This window comes from Gobio gobio (assembly GCF_949357685.1).
Source record: "Gobio gobio genome assembly, chromosome: 16".
Lineage (NCBI taxonomy): Eukaryota > Metazoa > Chordata > Actinopteri > Cypriniformes > Gobionidae > Gobio > Gobio gobio.
Genome location: NC_137109.1, coordinates 32779739 through 32804618, shown reverse-complemented (window position 1 = coordinate 32804618; position 24880 = coordinate 32779739). Strand labels below are relative to the sequence as shown.

The 24880-nt window shown below is 39.8% G+C and overlaps 1 protein-coding gene across 1 annotated transcript in view; it reads left to right on the top strand.

The window, feature by feature from the left end:
* egf (epidermal growth factor) overlaps nucleotides 1-9431 on the top strand; it is a 39966-nt gene extending 30535 nt beyond the window's left edge. Inside the window, exons 18-23 of the mRNA XM_079838421.1 lie at nucleotides 26-148; nucleotides 379-547; nucleotides 953-1117; nucleotides 3373-3472; nucleotides 3574-3676; nucleotides 8164-9431. Of these exons, the coding sequence (XP_079694547.1) occupies nucleotides 26-148; nucleotides 379-547; nucleotides 953-1117; nucleotides 3373-3472; nucleotides 3574-3676; nucleotides 8164-8327 (824 nt within the window). The 3' untranslated portion in view covers nucleotides 8328-9431. The remainder of the gene's footprint in view (nucleotides 1-25; nucleotides 149-378; nucleotides 548-952; nucleotides 1118-3372; nucleotides 3473-3573; nucleotides 3677-8163) is intronic.
* The last annotated feature ends 15449 nt before the right edge of the window (nucleotides 9432-24880 follow it).

Genomic DNA, 24880 nt, shown 5'->3' with positions numbered 1-24880 from the left:
ATGTGTGTGCATGTGTATTTTACAGATATAGATGAGTGCAGATTAGATATGCACGACTGTGATGTAAACGCAGAGTGTTCGAATGCAGTCGGAAAATATCAGTGTAGATGCCGATCTGGGTTCGCAGGCACTGGATTCAGCTGTCAGGGTGAGATTCATCTTTTGAATGTTTAAACTGAAACATCACCTTCTCAACTTCATGTATTGTAGCTTTTGTTTGAGTTGTCTACATGGTTTATGTATTATGTGCCGCTATGGCTTGATACCATGAGCAGTTATTTGATAGGACCTGCTAATCTGAGTTTGTACAAATGAGTAATTCATTGACTATGATGCAACATAATAGTGACCTCATTTTCATGCTCTGTTTCATTGCAGAGGAGTTTAAGGGCGCCTCCTCTTGGCCGAGTACGGGTAGTCCACTTGATGTCACATCACCATGGCAACACAATAACGTTGTGCAGAGCTGCCCTTCCACTCATGATTCGTACTGTCTGTATGACGGAGTGTGCTTCTATTTCCCTGAGATGGAGTCTTATGCCTGCAAGCAAGTGTTTGCTTATATACTGTAGCTCTTGTCATGCAGAAACCTTAACCCGCTTTATTTAGATTCTCATTATCTGTTTTTGAATATTCCACAGTTTCCTTTAAGATTAAAAGCTAAGATGATTTTTAAAATGTGGCTTTAGTTAATAAGCAGTAGATGGCAGTCTTGTGCTAAAAATGATTTGGCTTTTTTATTGCATGTTTGTCCTTGACAAAAAGGACACCGGTTAAGTGTATTCCATTGACCAATTTATTCTTATTGTCTATTCTCTATGTCCACTGACTGAAAAAATTTATTTTGATTAATTTTACTGATGCGCTCTCTCTCTCTCTCTCTCTCTCTCTCTCTCTCTCTCTCTCTCTCTCTCTCTCTCTCTCTCTCTCTCTGTGTGTGTTTGTGCTGCAGCTGTGTGTTAGGATACATGGGGGAGCGCTGTCAGTTCAGTGATCTTGAATGGTGGGAGCTGCAGCAGGCTGAAGAAGAGAAGAGGAGGAATATGGCTATAGCAATGTGTATTGTGCTCTTCATCACCCTTCTGTCCATCGTTGCCTGCATCACTTACTGCTACGGGTGAGAATGATAGGCAGGGCTAGCAGGCGTTCAGAGATGCATGTTAATAGCACACTTATTCTCAATTAATGGAGGCAATGAATTTTGAAAGAATAAATAATATAAATTATTATACTTATATACACTCTAAAAAAAAAGGTTCTATATGGCACCAAAAATGGTTCTTGGCTCGTAATCATAGGGGAACCTTTTTTAGTGCTATATAGCACCAATTTTGGTGCTTCAGTGGTTCTTCAGCGGTTCTTCAGAGGTGCTATATTGCACCTTAGTCAAAGAACCGGTGAAGAACCTCTGAAGAACTGATGAAGAACCACTAAAGCACCAAAATTGGTGCTATATAGCACTAAAAAAGGTTCCCCTATGATTATGAGCCAAGAACCATTTTTGGTGCCATATAGAACCTTTTTTTTTTTAGAGTGTATTATAATATATTAAATAAATTGTGTGTGTGTGTGTGTGTGTGTGTGTGTGTGTGTGTGTTCACTACATGACTAAAGTTGTGTGGTGGACACCTCAAGAATTTAATTAAAATGTTAAATTCTAACTTTCTAACTTGTTTCTAATTCCTGAATTTCAATGGAACTTGATTTGAGGTTGCACAAAGAATGCAGAATTGCAACTTGAATTATAACAAATTAATTCATATAAATGTAATTAATACAACTTTTGAAGTAGAATCATTTTTAAAAAAAGGAAAGATTGTCAAGAAATAATTTCAATGTTGGTGTTTTTTAATATGGATAGATGGATAGATAGACAGGCAAATATATATATATATATATATATATATATATATATATATATATATATATATATATATATATATATATATATATATATATATATATATATATATATATATATATATATATATATATATATATATATATATATATATATATATATATATATTATTTAAGAAGAACAATAATCTTTCCCAGAATACATCATCTGTGTTATATTTATTTGAATCACAATTTATTAAATTCTTCATCATGTCATATCAATTCAAATGAATTCAAATTTAAATGGTTGTTGCCAATCCAGTTAAAATTAAAGGGGCTAGTTCTTCAATTCTGAATTTGCACAACCCTGCCATATTGTGCTAGTCAATAAAAGTCAAGAAAAACAAAAAGTATAAAATTGAAAAAGGAACAAAACCAAAGCATTTGCCACATTTCAAATTGTAATGCCTCTGATTTGTAGTGGATTCAAGGGACAAGACTGTGATAAAAAAGAGCTCAAAAACAGCCTTTTACCATTTCATCATAAACCTGTAATGGTTCGATTGCTGCTGGTATGGGTTAATTTCCCTGCTTTACCGGGTGAACAGCGTGTAAAAGTGGCATTAAATTGTTTATTAGGAGAGGAGGCTGGAGCTAAAACCAATGAAACGTTTAAGGATGTTTTCATCCCCTTGAGCATGTGTCAGGAGACTTTAAACACACACACACACAAAACAGCTGGGTGATATTTTCCTCACCCTGGATAAGTATCTAATTCTCTATGCCTGTGTTTAGGGGGTTTAGTGACATTGAGCCGTGGTGTGGTGTTTTCTAAAGCAGCATACTTATGTTGGGTTCCTCTGGCCCCTGCTCCTCAATGCAGCAGTTGCACGCTTTCAATTACATGCTTGGTTTAGCTTGTACTACAGCAATTACACATCAAAATGGGTCATTCCTATGCCCCAAAATGGACCCAGTGATCTATAACCTTATTTAAAACTACATGGGTGGCAATTTTTCTGTCTAAAATTGCGTTTTTCACTTGGTTACTCGTGTTTTCATTCCATTTTTTTTTTCTATATCAACTTTACACACCCTCTCTCTCGCATACATACAAACAGACACGACACTGGTTTGGTTTATCCCAAAGCCCATTATTGCCCCAGGTGCAGGGGTGAGACACACATATCAAATACACATGTTTGTAATAATGCTACTTATTATACCTTCACATCTCACTGCAGGTCTCCATATTTCATTCTCACTCAACAGGATCCAGAGATTGGTTTTGCCCTCTGTGTCAGTAAGCAGGGTGCCAATCCATGAACGGAAAAATCAAAACACCTCAGATTACTATTTACATGGATATGAGGGTTATGTGTTGACTATAATACATTCCAATGCCAGTTCAATGAATTTGACATTTAGCCTCTCAGAAACAAGCAAACAAAAGAAATGTATTCAAATGTCATTGTCTGCTTTAGATATGAAGTCCTGTAGATTCAATGTCAATGATTTGCTGTTTATCAGGTCTAAAAGACATTTTGGAACATGTCCCTCAGAGGATGATGTGGGTGACATAAGCATGAGTGAGGACAGTTTCACTGAGATGACAACAGACACTCCACAGGTAAGTTATTTGTTCCTAATATCAGTTTTTGATTTTTCTCTGATTGACTTAATTGCTTTTATTGGACAAATATTGTAGATTTACACATTGTGTGTTTATAGGTCTATGTGGTTTTGGACACCTCTCCCTGCAGTGATGAAAAGGTCCTTCATGTTGTAGGTTGTCCCAGAACAACAATATGCCCCTCTTGCTCTTCAGACGCAAGTAAGAATCTCCTTTCTTATCTTCTCCCATAAATTACAGCCAATTTTTGTTTCAGTTGTATTAAAACAATCTTTAGAAGTCCGGATAGTGATGGGGGTGAATGACAAAAATAAATAATTTATTTATGCCCTCCATTGGCCACTAGCAAAGGCGGCTGTGAAAATAAATCTGCATTGTTTATCAATGATCTTTCATTCAGAAAAATTCACAAAATTCTAACCTTTCAATAAAACAAGTGGGGGAAAAATCTCATTATGAAATAAATGTTTTTCTCTTGTTCACATTGGCCACAATTATTGACACCCAATTATTGCAACGTCCCTTTCCCATGATAACAGCTCTCTGTCTTCTTCTATAATGCCTGATGAGAACACCTGACATGAGATCTGAGACCATTCCTTCATACACAATCTCTCCAGATCCTTCAGATTCCCAGCTCCATGTTGGTTCTTCTTCTCTTCAGTTCATCCCACTCATTTTCTATAGGGTTCAGGTCAGGGAACTGGGATGGCCATGGCGGAAGCTTCATTTTTTGCTCAGTGACACATTTTTGTGTTGATTTTGATGTTTGTTTCAGATTATTGTCCTGATGGTAGATCCAACCACGGCCCATTATAAGATTTCTAGCAGAAGCGTCAGGTTTTTTTTGTTCTGTTGGTATTTGCTTGAATCCATGATACCAAGAAACTTGTGGTGATGTAGGTGCTGTTTGATTATGTTTTTAGTCTTTCTGACCCCAAGACTCAACTAATCTCTGTAATTCTCCAGCTGTGATCCTTGGAGAGTCTTTGGCCTCTCAAACTCTCCTCCTTACCGTGCATTAGGACAATACAAACACATGTTCTCTTTACCCAAGGCAGATTTGTAACATCTTGGGCGCAACACTTTTTTTTTTGTTGTTAGTTTCAACCCATTGCAGTTATCATTTTCACATCCTGCGCTATGTTGTTTAAATTGCAAATGCATTTACGCCTAATTTTGCACCCATGGGCGGGCTGGTCTGAAAACGAGGTGTGTTCAGGCGCATTGTTGGCGCGTTGCTATTTTGAGGCAACTGAAATAGACTGCGCCATTGACCAACAAAAACCTGGTCTAAAGTCAATAATGCAGTATTTTTTGTGTTGTTTAAAGGGCGCAATAGTAATATGCGCCTCTAGGCGGGTGCACAACACGCGTACACTCCGCTTATTACTCACACAGGGAAGCGCAGCAGCACACAAACATGCCAAAAATTACAAATAAAAGGATTACAATGTATAAAGATAAAAATGCCTACATGTCATAATGAATAGTCATTGCATGTATCAGAATTACCTATGACGAATGAAATTGGCTACTTATTTAACCAAATGTGGCAATACACACATGTATTTAAACTGACTTGTCAGGTTGAGGGTGTCTATATTCCGCCATGTAAATGGCGAATGCGCCATGGTGTAAGCGCAACTGGCTTTTAGAGGGAATGGGAGATGAGACTTTTATTGGTTTATTGCACGTTATGCCCAAAACACACCAATGACTCATTAAAGGGTTAGTTCACCCAAAAATGAAAATAATGTCAGGTATTACTCACCCTCATGCCGTTCCACACCCGTAAGATCTCCATTCATCTTCGGAACACAAATGAAGATATTTTTGTTGAAATCCGAAGGCTCAGTGAGGCCTGCATAGGGATCAATGTAATTTACGCTCTCAGGATCCATTAATGTACTAAAAACATATTTAAAGCAGTCCATGTGAGTACAGTGGTTCAATATTAATATTACAACCCCAAATCAGAAAAAGTTGGGACAGTATGGAAAACGCAAAAAAAAAGAAAAAGAAGTGATTTCTAAATTTACTTTGACTTGTATTTCATTGCAGACAATATGAACACAAAATATTTCATGTTTTGTCTGGTCAACTTCATGTCATTTGTAAATATGCATCCTTTCCTGTCATTCAGACCTGCAACACATTTAAAAAAAAGTTGGTACAGGAGCAATTTAGGGCTAGTAATGAGGTAAAATGGTTAAATAATGATGTGATTTAAAACAGGTGATGTCAACAGGTGACTGTAATTATGATTTGGTACAAAAGCAGCATCCAAGAAAGGTCTAATCCTTTAGGAGCAAAGATGGGCCGAGGATCGCCAGTTTGCCAACAAATACGTGAGAAAATTATTGAAATGTTTAAAAACAATGTTCCTCAAAGAAAGATAGGAAGAGATTTGGCTTTTTCACATTCAACAGTGCATAAACATAATTAAAAGATTCGAAGAGATTTGGATATTTCACATTCAACAGTGCATAACATAATTAAAAGATTCAAGGAATCTGGAGGAATTTCAGTGCGTAAAGGACAAGGGCGCAAGCCTAAGCTGAACAACCGTGATCTCCGATCCCTCAGGCGGCACTGCATCAAGAATCGTCATTCATCTATAAGCGATATCACCACATGGGCTCAGGACTACTTTGGCAAACCTTTGTCAAGTACCACAATATGTAGTTACATCCACAAATGGCAGTTAAAACTGTACTGTGCCAAAAGGAAGCCCTATGTTAACAGTGTCCAGAAGCGCTGTCGACTTCTCTGGGCTCGGGGGCATCTGGGATGGACCATCATACAGTGGAAACGTGTACTGTGGTCAGATGAATCAGTATTTGAGGTATTTTTTGGGAGGAATGGACGCCGTGTGCTCCGGACCAAAGAAGAAAAGGATCATCCAGACTGTTACCAGCAACAAGTCCAAAAGCCAGGGTCTGTCATGGTATGGGGTTGTGTCAGTGCCCTTGGCAAAGGTAACTTGCACTTCTGTGAAGGCACCATTAATGCTGAAAAGTACATAGAGATTTTGGAGCATAATATGCTGCCTTCAAGAAGACATCTTTTCCAGGGACGTCCATGCATATTTCAACAAGACAATGCAAAACCACATTCTGCACACATTACAAAGTCCTGACTGCGGAGGAAGAGGGTACGGGTACTTGACTGACCTGCCTGCAGTCCCGACCTGTCTCCAATAGAGAATGTGTGGGGCATTTTGAAGCGCAAAATGCAACAACGAAGACCCCGTACTGTTGCCTACCTTAAGACTTGTTTGCAGGAAGAATGGGACAAAATTACACCTGAAACACTTCATCACTTGGTGTCTGCATGCCCTAAACGTCTTTTAAGTGTTGTGAAAAGGAATGGCAACATTACAAAGTGGTAAATGCTTTACTGTCCCAACTTTTTTTTAAATGTGTTGCAGGTCTGAATGACAGGAAAGGATGCATATTTACAAATGACATGAAGTTGACCAGACAAAACATGAAATATTTTGTGTTCATATTGTCTGCAATGAAATACAAGTCAAAGTAAATTTAGATTTAAAATTAGATTAGTATTTTTTTTTTGCGTTTTCCACACTGTCCCAACTTTTTCTGATTTGGGGTTGTATAAAGCGACGAGAATCATTTTTTGTGCGCCAAAAAAACTAAATAACGACTTATATAGTGATAACTGATTTCAAAACACTGCTTCATGAGGCTTCGGACGGAAACGAATCAGCGAGTCGAATCATGATTTGGATCGCGTGTCAAACTGCTGAAATCACATGACTTTGGTGCTCCGAACCGCTGAATCGACTCGCTGATTCGTTTCTGCTCCGAAGCGAAAAATATTCTCGTCGCTTTATAATATTAATATTGAACCACTGTATTCACATGGACTGATTTAAATATGTTTTTAGTACATTAATTGATCTTGAGAGTATAAATTGCATTGAAGCCTATGCAGGCCTCACTGAGCCTTCGGATTTCAACAAAAATATCTTCATTTGTGTTCCGAAGATGAACGGATGTCATCAGTGTATGAGGAACGGCATGAGGGTGAGTAATAAATGACATTATTTTCATTTTTGGGTGAACTAACCCTTTAAGAGATTAGGGACAACCCTTTTAGACCATGCACTGGGGTCGCAGACCCTTTTTTTTTTCTTCGTTCAACTAGCAAAAGTGGATTCGGACACGCCCTAAGTGCACCTGTGTCATGTGCTTCAGTCCATGCACTTAAATCGGTAAAATTGGGTCCCTTTAGTTGATTGGAACTGCTTATGTATTGCCCTGATGGTGGAAATTGGGATTTTCAAAGCTTTGGCTATTTTCTTAAAGCAACTTTCTATTTTGTGAAGCTCAACAATCTTTTGCTGCACATCGGAACTATATTCTTTGGTTTTACTCATTGTGATGAATGATTAAGGGAATTTGGCCTAAGGGAAGGATTAAGGGAATATTTATACTCCTGTGGAAAATGAATTCATGGCTCCTAGTTACCCTGGTGTGATAGAAAAAAACTTTAATATGAATGGGAATATACTATAGAGATAGTTTACTCATAAGAATTTCTAGGGGTGCCAAGGCCAGCATGCATTGGAGAAAAATATTTTTCATAATGAGAATTATATATATATAAATTCTGCTTTCTTTGATTTCTTGTATATTGTGTTCTTTTTTTTTTTCTTCTAGGAGACGTTTTTGCTTCAAAAGAGACTGAAAAGCTACAGAGAGACAACTGTGGTCTGGATATTGCCAACTGTTCTGTATCATGCGATGTGCACAAATTGCTGGTTACAGAGAAGACCACCGATAATCTCATCTCCTTAGAAGACCCTCAGGCGGCACCTCAGTGATTCACCACACAAATTCATCATTGGAGGCTGACCCATTAACCGCTAATGTCAATATGTTCAATGTTCAAAGTCACTATCATTCAGTGTTACAGTACAGCCAAATGTGGGAGTGCACTCAAAATGAAGCTGTTTGAACAGGTTTCCCAACAGGTTTCATACAAATCACTCCTGGTCAGATAAAAATACTCCAGTCATGCTTACATCAGCGGACTCTCAGCTGATTCACATCCATTCAGTACTTTCAGCAGATTTATCGCGTTGCTCAAGAGCTAATTACACTACAATCTCCAGTCTCCACAATCAGAACTTCTGATACTCCTCTTCAAATCACATTGTCGTTTATCTTGATTTATGTTGTCACATTAAATTATTGTCATTAAGAACATTAATGAAATCTGCAATACATTTATGTTGGTTCTGTTTCAATAGGTTGTATGGATGGGCAGGGAGTTCTTGCCCAGAACAGAACCATACCACTAATCCAAACTGTACGATATTTGTTAATCATCTTTCACGATAGTGGTCCTGACAGAAAAGGTCACTGGTAACTTTTTTTAAGTAAGAAGATGCAGGGTTCTGTAAAAACAGTGCACATCCCTCAAATGGTTTTATGCAATATATAAGAGCTATAGGATGTGTTGATAGACTAAAGAGGTCAACTAAATAGAGTCTGTGTGATTTTGAAGGTTGCTGGTTGTTGTAAGCCTAATTAGACATAGAATCCAAAACCCTTTTTTCAAGTGATATGTTGTAATGCATACTAGCTCTGTAAATATTAATGTAGCGATGCGATGCAGAGCATATTGAGTAGCATCTTAGATTGAACTTTCTTTATATTATAGTTAAAACTGTATATTAAAACTGTCATTGTTTTAATAATGGAGCACAGTTGGTTTGAGCTGCTGAAGAGGGAAACAAGATACACATCCTGCTTTGTGAGCAGAAAATAACATGTACTTGGCCTGCTTTGCTTCAGGTGTTATAGAATAATATTTCAGGGGCATATCTGGGCCTGCTAACATCAGTATTGGTTTCACAGAGAGACTATATACAACTCATTTATGATGAACCCACAATAAATAAATAAAAAAGAAAGTATCAGGTAAAAAAGATTCGGGTGTCAAAACATTATTAAACAGATAATGTTTGGTATCAAAAACAGATTTCAAAACATGATATTTAAGCGAATTAAAGTCTCAGATTAGTGAATGAATCATGCATAAATTATTCAAGAACAGGAAAGTGACAGAAACCTCTCTGCCTCAGTCAAATGTCTCACAAGTCATGAAGCAATATTCTGGCAGCAAGTTGTATATGCTGGGATTATAAGGTTTTAACCTACCCGAAAGGCTAGAACAAAGACATTGAAGGACAATGTAATAAATTAGACAGTACAACATCCGACCTGATGCCTTTTGTGCTCACTCCATTTTTTTCATCTTCATTTTTATTGTTATTGATGTTATATTGGATATACACAGATCAGGCATAGCATTATGACTACCTTCCTAATATTGTGTTGTTCCCCCGTTTGCTGCCAAAACAGACCTGCCCTGACCTGTCGAGGCATGGACTCCACTACACCCCTGAAGGTAAGCTGTGGTATCTGGCACCAATATGTTAGCAGCAGATCCTTTAAGTTCTGTAAATTGCGAGGTGGGGCCTCAATGGATTGTACTTGTTTGTCCAGCACATCCCACAGATGCTCGATTGGATTGAGATCTGGGGAATTTGGAAGCCAAGTCAACACCTCAAACTCATTGTTGTGCTCTTCAAACCATTCCTGAACCATTTTTGCTTTGTGGCAGGGCGCATTATACTGCTGAAAGAGACCACAGCCACCAAGGAATACCGTTTCCATGAATGGGTGTACATGGTCTGCAACAATGCTTAGGTAGGTAGTAGTACATGTCAAAGTAACATCCACAAGGATGACAGGACCCAAGGTTTCCCAGCAGAACATTGCCCAAAGCATCACACTGCCTCCGCCGGCTTGCTTTCTTTCCATAGAGCATTGTGAGCCAAGTCTTCCCCAGGTAAGCGATGCATTCGGCCATGCATGTGATGTAAAAGAAAACGTGATTCACCAGACCAGGTCACCTTCTTCCATTGCTCCGTGGTCCAGTTCTGATGCTCACGTGCCACTGTTGCGCTTTCAGCGGTGGACAGGGGTCAGCATGAGCAACCTGTCTGGTCCGCAGCTATGCAGCCCTATACGCAACAAACTGCGATGCACTGTGAATTCTGACACTTTTCTATCTGAACCAGCATTAACTTCTTGAACAATTTGAGCTAAAGTCGCTCGTCTGTTTGATCGGACCACAGGCCAGCCTTCACTCCCTACGTGTATCAATGAGCCTTGGCCACCCATGACCCTGTCACCGGTTCCCCACTGTTCCTTCCTTGGACCACTTTTGATAGATACTGACCACTGCTGACTGGGAACACCCCACAAGAACTGCAGTTTTGGAGATACTCTGATCGTCTAGCCATCCAGGAACGCTGTGGAATCTTCTGGACTTCTTTCTGGTTTGGCTCCAGTATATTGCATAAATGCTAAAGAGACCAATTGGCCATAGCAATCTAAAATTATTGTGTGTCCACCAAAGCATTTTTAGCCAGCTAAAAAATGTCAGGTGCTCTTCTGAAAATGGGCAGCTGGAGACACTTGAAATCGCTTTTCAAGCTCAGCGTTTTTCCAGCTAAGATACTTTGGATGCTAAGATACTTTAGATGCTGATACAGAATATCCATAGCAGTATTGTGTTAATAGTATCTAATTTTGAAGACTATTACTGAATATAAAAATGCAGTAGTAGCCTAACCACCAGCAATAGTCCTCATTGTTATACAGTCGTTGTACAAGTAGGATGATTGGTCGGTGTAGTATTTGTCCCGCCCCTCCTCCGCTGTGATTGGACGGCTGGGTAAGTTGAAAAAAGAAGAAAAAAGACCAGGCAAATCAGCTCATTAAATAGTATGGAAGGCTACACAGCTGCATCAAAATGCAATGTCATCAGTTTGCCTAAATTAGAGCACAGAACGTTCAAATGTTTTACGCACAATTTAAACGTGAGCATTTCTTTCATACCAACTAACATTTTGAAAATACGAACATTTTCGTGAATCCGAAAATTTACGTCAGAATGGCTTTAAGAACGATTTACACACAAATTCGTTCTGCTCGTGTTTCCTGAATGACAGTAAAAAAAAAAAAACAATCAGCTTTAAATGTAAATAAATATTTAAAGATAATTTGTTAGTGCTTCGTTTGGTCTGTTGCAGTGCTTAATCTTCAGTTGAAAATCTTTGTTAACATCTATTGTTGGCCTACTTGTGATTTCTTCTATTGGCTGCAGCTTCTTTAATGGTGTAATGGATCAATGCAGTTTTTTTTTGTGTGCAGGCAATAAAGGTCTATGAAAGAAACAAATGGTCATGAGATGAGTTTGAACACATTATTATTTCATTAACGTTATTTTCTTGCTTTCTTTCAATAGAAAGAATAGTATAAATACAGATTATTAGAACCACAAACTCACAGTGAAGAATCTCTTCATATTTTAGATGTCATCAGATGTTAGATGTGAATTTTGCCAGCAGAAGACACGAGCCGGGTTTAAATTAGCCTAGGTTTAAATCCCAGTTGTGCAGGTGGGGTGCGTTGTAACACTGTGTTACATTCTGCCCCTATTATAACTATGCTATTATATTCTATACTTTTATGAATTCTTTTGAGAAACCATGAGAAAGAGGTGAATAAAGTCAATGTTCAGAAATTATTCATTATTATTTTGTTTTTAACTATGCTGTATAGCTGTATTAAGCAATGTGTTTGTTGTTAAATTCAAACATGTATATTTTTAATTATTAAAAAAATGCTATTATTTTATTTTAAAAAGTTAATAATTGTATTTTATTGACAAAATATTTTAGTTTGTCTTGGATTTTTTTTTGATTATATCAGAACATTTGAAGCTGTCATTTGGTCATGTTACATTGTGCCCCTCACATGTTACAATGTACCCCACCTGTGGGGCATGTTGTCACATTTCACTTCCATTCTTTCGGGGTAAATCAAGAAAAAAGTATACACTGTATTAATGAAACAAAACCACAAAATTGTACTAGACATGTGGGAAATAATGTGGGAAAAAATAAATACGCTAACCCCAATTGGATTTACACAAACTGAAAGTCAAAAAGCGTTAGGCTGTGTCTCCCTATAGGAGAAAATGACTATCAGCAACAACTGACCTCTTGACTAAGGTCAACTATCTGTTAGCTAGCCTTTTGTTTGGAGGGAAGATCAACCCACACACTTAGCACACACGCTCTCTCCTTTAATCTCTTTTTCTTGCCATCACTTGCCCACATATCTATTGATTTTCCGAGAGGGTCCACTTATCTATATATTGCTCTCTGATATGATGAACACTAGAGCCCAGGTTGCACTCCAAACTGGGGGGAATGGAGCTTGTAATAGAGATGAAATTGAACCTACGTCAATTTCTCTGATAATACATCTCCCAAAAAGCCAAGAGACTCCAAAATGAGTGGACTTGTTTTCTTTAAACTCTCAGCATTTTGCCATCTTAAATTGTCAATGGTCTCAACACACCAAAGGCCATTTTGGGTCATATTTGTGACTTTGTAAAGTCAGTTTTTCAGCCAAAGGAGAGCATTTGGTTCATTCTATAATTGGGGGCACATTTCACATCAACAAAAAATGTAAAAGTATGCTTTCTCAATTAACTGTTATTACTAGATTCAGTTTATACAGTATATTTCATCATTATATCGACAGGTAACAATTGAACCATTTTGACCCACAATTTCAATGGCAAGCTATGTCTGGCCAACCACGTTATTATTTTTTTTTACCAGATTAAACTCAAATTTAAATATATATTTAAACTGGGATCATTAAAATATCAAAAACCATAACTGATAGTATATTGATTTTGGGGGGCTATGATGACATCATATGATGCTGGTCCCATGCTTTTGTGATAAAGCATTTTTATTTGCTGGGGGTTATTCGGTTTGTGACATAGTTGACAGAACTTTTGCAGATCAAATCATAGAAAATTAAATTTAAACTCAATTTGGTATTTGGATTTTATAAATAAATGTAATATGTAGTTGACTTTGTTTGTTCATTATCTTGAACAGGAGAACCACTCATTGTTTAAAAAACAGACACTACAAAATGTTTTATAAATTAATTAATCAACTTAATGTGTGAGATCGTATGTTTTCCCCTAATCAAATGTGATTTCTTTCTCTGTTTTTTTTATTTTTTTTTTTAAGTTTGAATGTAATTATCATCAATGGAATATGGTTTGAATTATCCCTCCTTATAATTATGCCTCCTAGCAATTTCAGTATGCCCTGGCTGGAAAGAGCCAAGTTTTCCCACTTTTTCCAAATGACAAAATGGGAATCAAGATCTGAAACAATCTGGCCACACTCCCTCTCTCAGCTGTAGGGAATTAAAATGGGGGGATCAAAGGATGAGAGAGTTAATCCACCTGAGAGTGAAAGAGAAAGACAGTGAAGAGAGAGAGAGAGAGAGAGAGAGAGAGAGAGAGAGAGAGAGAGGGAAAGAAAAAAAGTGTGTGAACGAAGGTGTTGGTGTGTGACAACGGATCCGTGCCTTGCTTTCAGCGTTCTTTTCCCCCCCATCCTTTTCCCTCCCATCAGACAGGAAGCAGTTGGTTTGTGCAAAAGGTGCACAGATGAGGAGACTAAATAAGGCATTAGATGCCCACTCAAAGGCTTTGTTGTTGATCCTCCAGGTCAGCGCAGAGCCCTTGTGGCCTGTGACCTGCCCAGAGCTGTGCTGCTTTGCTAGGCTTTGAGTAGATTTAGCGAAAGGGATAATGCATGAATTTGGGCACAGGCACATGTGGTGAAGGCTCAAATCTATTGACGAGGATGTTCGTCAGCGGTGCTAGGTAGATTACTTACAAATTGTAATCCATTCCAAATGACATGACGAAAATTGCAGTTAGTAATATAATCCAATACATTAGCTACACATTTAAGGTAATATAATCTTACTCTTTGATTACTTTTGACCTAACTCGATTATCACATTTGAATAGGACAGTCTTGTACCATATTGATATAGAAATAGGCCTATAAAAACAAAGAAAATATATTCCATTCTTTGTTATCAACAACATGAAGTGTATTAAATATTACATCAAGGTTTTCAAGGCTGGGGTTCATGATGGAACTGCAGGGGCTTTGTGAGTTTAAAATTAAGTAATGAAATCATAAAAATGTAAAACCAGTTTGATATCGCGGCTCCACTTCACGCTCACTACTGCGCAGACTCAAGCTCCAAGTTGTTACTGCGCAGACTCGAGACGTCAGAGCCATATTTGGACACTGGCGGCTTCACTTACTTCCATGGAAAAGAGTGAAGGTGCGTTGTGCATCTTTTTTTTACAGTCTATGATGTGATTCCACAAGTAGGCTTTTTTTAGAAAGGAAAATTTAAAAGATAAGAAAGTAGTTGAGAAAAAAAAATCAATGAATTATAAAGTACCCATATTGTTACGAATATAAGACAACCCTGATTATAACGACCCCAACCCAACACCCCACGACAACCCCTAACCGCAAACATGACAGTCATGAGACGGTAAGCTTTTCTTTGATTGTTTGAGTTTTTAAAGGGATAGTTCACCCAAAAATGAAAATTCTGTCATCATTTACTCACCCTCACGTTGTTCCAAACCTGTATGAGTTTCTTTGTTCTGCTGAACACAAAAGAAGATATTTTGAAGAATGTTTGTTACAAAGCAGATAGAGCAACCATTGGCTACCATAGTATTTTCCCCCCTACTAGTAAATGGTTGCTCTATCTGCTTGGTTACAAACATTCTTCAAAATATCCTCTTTTGTGTTCAAACATCTTATTTTACCCGTATTTGGCGCCACCTATTGTCATGGGTGTATTATTGACGTAAAAGTCTAGACCCTGAATATAAGACAGACCTGTTTTTTTCAGATGTATTTCTAAGAAAAAAACTCTTATATTCGGACCAATATGGTAATCTACTGCCATTGTAAGAATAACATGTAATCATGTAATTAAAAAAAATTACTGTAGTCTGATTACGAATATTGTAAAATAATCGAATAATCTTAATTTGTGGAATCTGATAACGTAATCCAGATTACACTTGCAATCAGTTTCTACCCAGCACTGCTTGTGTCCCCTGATAGACTGAGGACTCTGAGAGAGAGCCATGTTGTACAATTGCCATGTGTGATAAACAGATTTAATCTGTTATTCTCTGAAAATCTTCCCCCATGCTCTCAAATCTCATTCACTTTACTCAGATAAATAATATGACAGGTTTGGCGTCAGTGATGCCAGATTCTTTCTTATGCCTTAATCATTCGCATTTTGACTTTGAATACAAGACATTTGATCTCTGTCTGAGGGTAAGATTAGTAATGAATGATATCTTTTTAATACAGAAAAGCTATTATATGGCTTTATAAGACTTATAACAAATAAATTGTGGACTCATAAGATAATTTTTTAAAAATATTTTTTTAGACCTTTTTGGAGCTCAACAGAATACTATTTTACATACATTTTTGCATTGAATTGAATGAGACGAGTAGCTATAAAAAAGGATTCATGCATGTTTTGCAAAATTTGTTTTCCTGCTTGTGTTCCATGCAATGAAAGTGAATGGTGACTGGAACAGGTTTGGAATGTCAAAAATTATTATTTTTTTTTTTCACAACTGGGTCATTCCTGGTATGCGGTAACATTTTGGCTTCATAAATGTTGAAAAATGTTGTACAGTGTGTGGTCATTGAAAATGTGTTCTGATATATATTCCTCACAGAAAATGAGCAAAGGCCAATGAGTCTCAGTTTGAAAAATATATAATCGTATAATTTTAATTTTGATATTAAATGAAAACGGGTCCAATAGACCCAAACACCATACAAGGGTTAATGCTGATCTAACCAGCAGAAGACACGAGCCGCGATTTAAATCCCAGTTGTGCAGATGTGTAACACTGTGTTACAATGAGCCCCTATAAGAAATATGCCATTATATTCTATACTTTTATGATTTTTTTGAGAAACCATGAGAAAAGGGTGAATAATGACAGAGTTAATATTCAGAAATTATGAATTATTATTATGTTTTGAGCTATGCTGTATAGCTGTAGCCTATTTAGCGATGTGTTTGTATAGTGAAACTCAAAAATGCTAATATTTTTAATGATTAAAAAATGCCATTATTTTATTTTAAAAAGTTAATAATTGTATTTTGTTGACAAAATATTTTAGTTTGTCTTGTATATATTTTTTTATTATATCAGGTAACATTTTAAGCTGTTATTTGATCATGTTACATTGTGCCCCACCACATGTTACAATGTAGGCCTACCCCATCTATGGGGCATGTTGTCACATTTCACTTCCATTCTTTCGGGGTAAATCAAGAAAAAAGTATACACTTTATTAATGAAACAAAACCACATAATTGTACTAGACATGTGTGCAATTAATGTGGGAAAAAATACATACTCTGAACCCCAAGTGGATTTACACAAACTGAGAAAGTCAAAAAGCGTTAGGTTGTGCCCCGCTCTCCCCTACATGTTGTAGCCTACTTTGTTTGCAGGGATCTGCATCTTCGGCTGGCAGAGTAGCCTATATGCTGAAACAGGCCTATAAAGTTTGAACCGGGATGAAAAGACCTCTTCTAGACATGAAAATAGCCTATTTAAGTGCCTGGACCATGTACGGAAAACAAGGAAAAAAGACCCCAGACAGAAAACGAAGCTGCTGCACCTTTCATATTGATTGCATTTTGTTGAAACGGAGCATTGACCGACAGAAAGTGACTTCTGTGTGAGCTGTGCTTCATCCATCCCGTCGCTACACTGTTGACAATTGAGAATTGACCTTTTTGCCCATGTAATTTCACTGAAATTTCGCCAATGTAACAGTACCTTTACTCCGTTCCGTTGCAACATAAAATGCAATCAATATAAATAAAATATTCACAAAAGACATTCGAGGTAATTAATGTGTCGGCTGCGTGCCTGCAACTAGACTTCGGTCGCGTTTTCGTTCCAAATTGACACTGGACTAGTACAACGTGTCCCGAATGGGTTCACAGACGTCACGTCATCTCAAAACGTCTGCCACATGAGAAAATAAAGCGTCGCCTATAGGCTGCTGATTTGGAAATGGAAATAAATAACCTTGGTGTACAATGGAAACATATTAATATTAAATCAATGAATAAATATAAAATTTCAATCTCAAATTTCATACAAACTGTAACCTATGCACCATTAACATTTAGGCTACTTGCTGCTATAGGCTTGCATCCACAATCATTTGTATGTAGAGAATACACAAATACACCTTTAGGTAGCACTTTTAAAATAGGCCTACATCTAATGACTCTAGAGAAGGCTTGCGTTAGTGTACCTGTCCAGTAGAGGGCGATGTGAAACAGCATTAAGAGGTGGCGTGATAGTGTTTGCAGGTGCTGTGTGGAGTATCGAGGACCACGTGGAACGGGTAGGATAGGAAACAGGTGTTTTTTTGTTGCTCTTATTATTTCCTCTCCTTGTCTTCAATGAAGTGACTCACACTGCACTTACAATAAGTTTTTGACACAGACACGCACAAGTTTTTATGACATTATGCTGCTGTTAGCAAGAAACGATTATTTTGTTTGTTGCTTGTTTTTACGTTGTGCAATTTGTTGTTTATTATAATAGTTATTATGGTGATGATGATGTTTGTGTTAAAAATTACAATGTGGGAATTGGAAAATAGTGCTTCATGGATGCAGCATTATTTGGACATGTGCCTGTTGTGTTTTGAGTGGCCTTAACGTTGCTAATCCTACTTTTGATAAGTCTTGTAATATGTATTCAAAGTATATAGACCTAATAGGCTATAACCATATTAGTCTTTTAGCACTGTAAAAAGGAAGTATAAACATGGGGCAAACTTCTCAGACTTATGTTTATTTCAACAGTTATTTTAACACATTTATGCTGTAGCTATACAAGTTCGTTAAGGGGGAACATTTTCTTTTCAGACTTTTTTTTATAACCATTAGGCCTACTGCATTTCTTGAAAAATAAAAATTGTCATCTGGACTTGTCTTTTTTTTATTTGAGATATTGATTGGTTATTAACTTTAAAGGGATAGTTCACTCTCAAATAAAAATGCTGTCGTCATTTAGCCTACTCACCTACTACTCACCCTCAAGTTCTTCCAAACCTGAATGAATTTCTTTCTTCTGCTGAACAAAAAAAAAAACTGGGATTTTTTTTCTTTACTCCTTATTTGACCAGACTGCCAAATGTTAAGACTTTTTTTAAAAAAACGAATTTGACCTGAAAGTTAAAAACTTCCTTTGGAAATTGTAATTTATTTCACTACATTAATCATGATGGTGACAATTAGCATACTTTTAAAAATTTTCTTGGGGTGCTTCTCATTTCTTATTTGTGCATCCCCATTTCCTTTCCTTACATTAGAATGTGAGGGAAGGAAACACTGAAAGAAAATGAGAGAGGAATCAAAGGAAATCTTTTTTGTATTTCGTATATTTGTATAATATTTGTATTTGCAGTATAAAGTGAACACTATTCAGTATTCTTCAGTTGTGAACATACACAGTGTATATATTTATTCAGACTTATATGAGCAGTGTTGGGGGTAATGCATTATAAGTAATTTGAGTTACGTAATCGGATTACATTTTAAGTAACTAAGTAATGCATTGCAAATACTAATGCAAGTTACTTTGTTTTCCCACTTATAGACCGATACCTCTTCTTTCCCCATGTTGAGAGAATTTAGGAGTATGAGGCAGAGGTGTTGTGTGAAGTAAGAGTGAACTTTCTTCCCCTGCCTCCTATTGTTCTTCAATCCAGAATGGCAGCACAACTAAAAGGATTGTTTGATCTGCGCTCTCAACTGTACAGGTGTGAATTTGCATGTCTTTCAGCCTGAGGCTTATTTATTTAGTTTTTGGTGTGAAAGGGCCTGTAGATTTGCCAACAATAGGACGAGAAAAAGTAACATCTATTACTTAGTAACGTAATTAGTTGCTTTTTAGGGAGTAACGCAATATTATAACACATTACCTTTAAAAGTAACTTTCCCCAACACTGTATATGAGACCTGCTAGTCATTTATTTACGCAAACATTTTCTACTTAGTATTTTCATTCATTATAGTTGCTTATTAATAATTATGCAGATTTTTCTTGAAGTAGTATTTAAAATCTGTCCCATTGCTGACTGACATGTTGCACAGTCTGTGGTGTCTTTGACCTTTCAAAATGATAACTGATATTTTGTGAGCTAGACGAAGCATGACACATCTGACCTAAGGCTTTTTGTGCCATTCTATATAGGGCAGTGAGTGACTCAAATCAAGTTTATTGCTTTACACGTAACTGTAATGCAAAGACGTGAATGAAATATATATGGTGTCACAAGGGAAGATAAATCAGTTGGAAGTGACACTAGATCTGGATTTTAAAGAAGATATTATTGTCTGAGGAAGTTTATACTTATGTCTAGATGGAACAGGTTTACTTCCAGTGCTGGGTAGTAACTGATTACATGTACTCTGGATTACGTGATCGGATTCCTAAAATTAAGTACTTGTAATGTACTACAATACAATATTACATTTGAAAAAACTCATAATCAGACTATAGTTACTTTTTTATTGATTACATTATTACATGCTATTTTCACAATGGTAATAAATTATTCATAATTCATTGATTCTCCCTACTACTTTTTTAGTTATTAAGTTTCCTTTCTAAAAAAAAAAGCCTTATATACGTCCAAGGTCTTCAGGGTTTGTGGAATTGCACACACTAGTCATGAACCTACTGAAAACTGAGAGCCACATAGCACTTGATCACTGGAGTTTCAGAAATCATTTTAAGTGTTCTCTCAACATTGCAGTCTAGTATATCTAGTAAATTACTGTAACGAGGTTCAGAAAGGAATGTGTGTTTGGAAAGGAAGAAGGCAGGGTCGGGGAAATGCTGGAACTCGTGGGACTTTATTTTCAACTCAATTATAAACGTAACCTGCGCCTTGCGCACTCATATACATATCACTCAAAACTTGTACTCTTCTCTGTATAACAACAGGGGGCGTGGTTGCGAAACCACGCCCCCCTCGCCACATACCCCCACCGCCCGTCTCAGGCTGAGGAGCCATCCATTTCTGGAGAGAAAGTCGGCCACAGCCATCTGCGCCCCCAGCCTGTGGACCACCTTGAACTTAAAAGGCTGTAACGCGACATACCAACGGGTGATCCGTGTGTTGTTATCCTTCATGCGGTGGAGCCACTGCAAAGGGGCGTGGTCTGAACAGAGGGTTAATTACTGTCCCAAGAGAAAATAGCGGAGGGTGAGGATGGCCCACCAGATCGCCAAGCATTCCTTCTCAATGTGCTGTACCTGATCTCTCTCTTCGAGAGCTTCCGACTCACGTACAGCACCGGCCGCTCCTCGCCCTCTATCTTCTGGGACAGGACTGCACCCAACCCCCTGTCTGAGGCATCAGTCTGCAGAAGAAATGACAGAGAGAAGTCAGGAGAGTGTAAGAGCGGCCCGCCACAGAGAGCAGCCTTTACTCGGGTGAAAGCCTGCTGGCATGACTCCGTCCACTGGACCGTATCTGGGGCTTCCTTCTTAGTGAGGTCAGTCAGCGGGCTGGTGAGGTCCGAATATTTAGGTAGAAACCTTCTATAATATCCCGCCAGCCCCAGGAACTGCCTCACCTCCTTTTTGGTCTTTGGGCGCGGACCGGTTGCAATGGTTGCTCTCTTACAAATTTGGGGTACTTTGCGTACCTGCCATGCCCTAAGTGGAACCCCAGATACTTGACTTCCACACGCCCAACCGCACACTTCTTTGGCTTGGCCGTCAGCCCCGCCCCCCTCAGCGAGTTCAGTACCGCCCGCACATGCTGCATATGCCGCTGCCAATCATTACTATAGATGATTATATCATCCAAGAATGCAGCGGCATATGCAGTGTGCGGTCGAAGGACACGGTCCATCAGTTGCTGAAAGGTGGCGGGTGCCCCGAACAATCCGAAAGGAAGCGTGACAAATTGGTGCAATCCGAACGGCGTTGTGAAAGCTGTCTTTTCTTTGGATAATGGAGTTAAGGGGATCTGCCAATATCCTTTCGTTAAATCCAGAGTCTAATAAAAGCGAGCCGCACCTAGCCGATCAAGCAACTCTTCAATCCGCGGCATTGGATAAGCGGCGAATTTCGACACAGCATTCACCTTGCGGTAATCCACACAGAACCGAACCGAGCCGTCTGTTTTAGGTACTAAAACTATCAGGATCGCCCAGTCACTATGGGATTCCTCTATTACACCCAAGTCTAGCATAGCCTCTAATTCCATCTGGACTACCTTTTTCTTATGTTCAGGTAATCTATACGGCCGGCTGCGAACTACCACGCCCGGCTCTGTCTCAATGTGGTGTCATATGAGATTCGTTCGACCGGGTAGGGGCGAGAACACGTCCGCAAAATCTGCTTGCAACTTGGCAATGTCAGTGAACTGGGCAGGTGAGAGGTGATCTCCCCCTGGGGCCAGGGCGATCGGTTGGCATTTGATGCTCGGTTCTGGCCCGAGATCATCCTCTGATGATGCACCATGGCCAGCATCACTGACTCCGCCTCGTTCCATTTTTTAAGGAGATTGAGGTGGTATATCTTACGTGCCCCGTTCCTATCCGTTCTAACTACCTTATAATTGAGATCCCCCACTCGCCGTGTAACCTCAAACGGTCCTTGCCACTTGGCAAGTAATTTTGAACTAGACGTGGGTAGCAATACAAGTACTTTCTCTCCCGGTGTAAATTCTCGCAGTCTGGTTCCTCTGTTGTACAACCGGCTTTGTGTGTCCTGAGCCTGTAGCAAATTATCCATTGATAGCCGCCCCAAAGTGTGGAGTTTTGCTCTCAGGTCCAGGACTTACTGAATTTCATTTTTGCTTTCAGATGGTCTGTCCTCCCAAGCTTCCCGCATGACGTCAAGAACCCCTCGTGGTTGCCGCCCATACAGGAGCTCAAAGGGGGAAAACCCCGTGGAGGCTTGGGGGACGTCTCTTACAGCGACCAACAGAGGTTCCAGCCACTTGTCTCAATTCTTGGTGTCTTCGTGTACGACAATTTACGAATCATTGTCTTTAACGTGCGATTAAATCGTTCTACCAGACCGTCTGTTTGTGGGTGGTAAACGCTGGTAAGAACCAACTTAATTCCCAATATTTCGTAAAGTTCGCTTATGGTGCAAGACATAAACGCCGTGCCCTGGTCGGTGAGAATCTCTTTCGGGATTCCCACCCGGGAGATTAAACGAAACAGCGCGTCCACCGCACTTTTCGCCGAAATGTTGTGGAGGGCTACTGCTTCGGGGTATCGTGTTGCATAATCCACTATGACTAATGCAAAACGATGCCCCCGTGCGGATCGTTCTAATGGCCCGATGAGGTCCATACCAATTCAGGGCGCAATGGCGCTTTTGGATCGGCCGGTGGATTTACCAGCTGACATTCACGACAAGCAGCACACCCTCTGCGCACATTCTCGTGAATGCCCGGCCAGAAAAATCAAACCATTAAATGATTCAACGTGCCGGTTTGACCCAAATGACCGGCCATGGGTTTACAATGAGCCACCTGGAAAAGCATTTCCCGACGGCTCTTTGGTATCAATAACTGGGTTGTATCCTGTTTTGTCTGAGCATCCTGGGTTACTCGATACACCTGTCTTTGATTACTGCAAAATAAGGATAAGATAGCGGTCGTGCCGGTTGGAGAAGCCATCCGTCGATGGTGCGGACCTGTTCAAAGGGCATTTTTGAGCGACTCGTCATGGGACTGTTCCAGAGGAAAATCATCACGCTCGGAAAGGATTAGCCTCTATACCGCGCTCCGTTCCTCTGACCCAGCCCCAGATGGTCCTGGATCGGCTTCCCCTAGCTGCGCAACCACGCTCCCTCCATACTTTCTTTTCTCCCAGGAGACATCCGTAGAAATATAATCCCAACAAATCCTTGAACGGTGGCCAATTTGTCCCTAAAATCAGCGGGTGCCTGAGGTGGGAACTAACTGCTACCTCCACACTATGTTTTATCCCCCAAAATTTAATCACGACCGGTACCAATGGGTACATCACCACATCCCCGTGCACACACCTCACCGTAACCAAGCGGCCGTTATCCAATGCCTTGGGTTGAATCAGGCTTTGATGAATAGAAGTCTGGTTACAACCTGAATCCACCAAAGCCTTATATGTACCCCCCCTTAATACTTACGGGTATCTGGTACTGGCCGGCTCGTCGAGGGCAGCTTGTGGCTCGTCGCCCGCAGCGCCAACAAGCCGGCCCAGGCTTTCCCGCCGCCCTAGTGGCAGGAAGAGGGTCAAGAGATTGCCGCGGTGGAACGTGGCCGGAGGGGTTTGCCGACCCCGGGGCACGCCACCATCTGATCCTCCACCAGTCGGATGGCCGAGTCCAGCGACGTGGGGTGGTGGCACTGGACCCACTGCGCAGTCTTCTTGGGCAGTCATGCTACAAACTGCTCCAGTACCACTGCTCGCGTCCCTTGACCACCAGCCATCTGCGGCACGCGTCCCGGAGCTGTTGGGCCATCAAGAAGGGTCGGCCACTTTCCCCCAGACCCAGCGACCGGAACCGCTGGCGATGTTGCTCGGGAGACAGGCCGACCCACTGGAGGATGGCTCTCTTCAGGTCTTGATAGACCAGGAGGTTCTGGACCGGTAGCTGTTGCGCCACCAGTTGTGCCTCTCCTGTCAGCAAAGGAATGAGATGTATTGGCCTGTGCTCCTATGGCCATCCACAGGTCTCCGCGGTCCTCTCAAAAAGATCTAGGAACGCTTCAGGATTGTCATGAGCACTCATCTTCATCAGTGGCACGTGGGTGGGCGCCGCTGTATCAGCAGATGGTCCCTCGGTCCGAACCCCCTGATCCAGACAGCTCCGGAACAGCTTGCAGTCCTCTTGTTGGGCACTGACGAGGGCACGGAAGCGTTGCTCCTGATCCTCCCTCATCTCGACCAGTGCCCGATGGTGTTCTTGGTGTAGTCCCGCGAGCGATTGGATGATCTCCGCAAACGGCGAGGCTGACTGGGTTTGCATGATGGTGGCGGCTTCTTCTTCCTTTCCCGGGTTTCGGCACCAGTGTAACGAGGTTCAGATGTGTGTTATTAAGAAAGGAAGAAGGCAGGGTCGGCGAAATGCTGGAACTCCTCGTGGGACTTTATTTTCAACTCCGTTATAAATGTAAACTGGCGCCTTGCACACTCATATACATATCACTAAAAACTTGCACTCTTCTCTGTATAACAACAGCTTTCTCTTGATCCACATCCTCAGCACGGCTCCCGCAAGTCCTCAGCACAACTACTAACAAACACATTAATTATTGTTTTAATTATCACTCTGTGAGTCATTTAACTA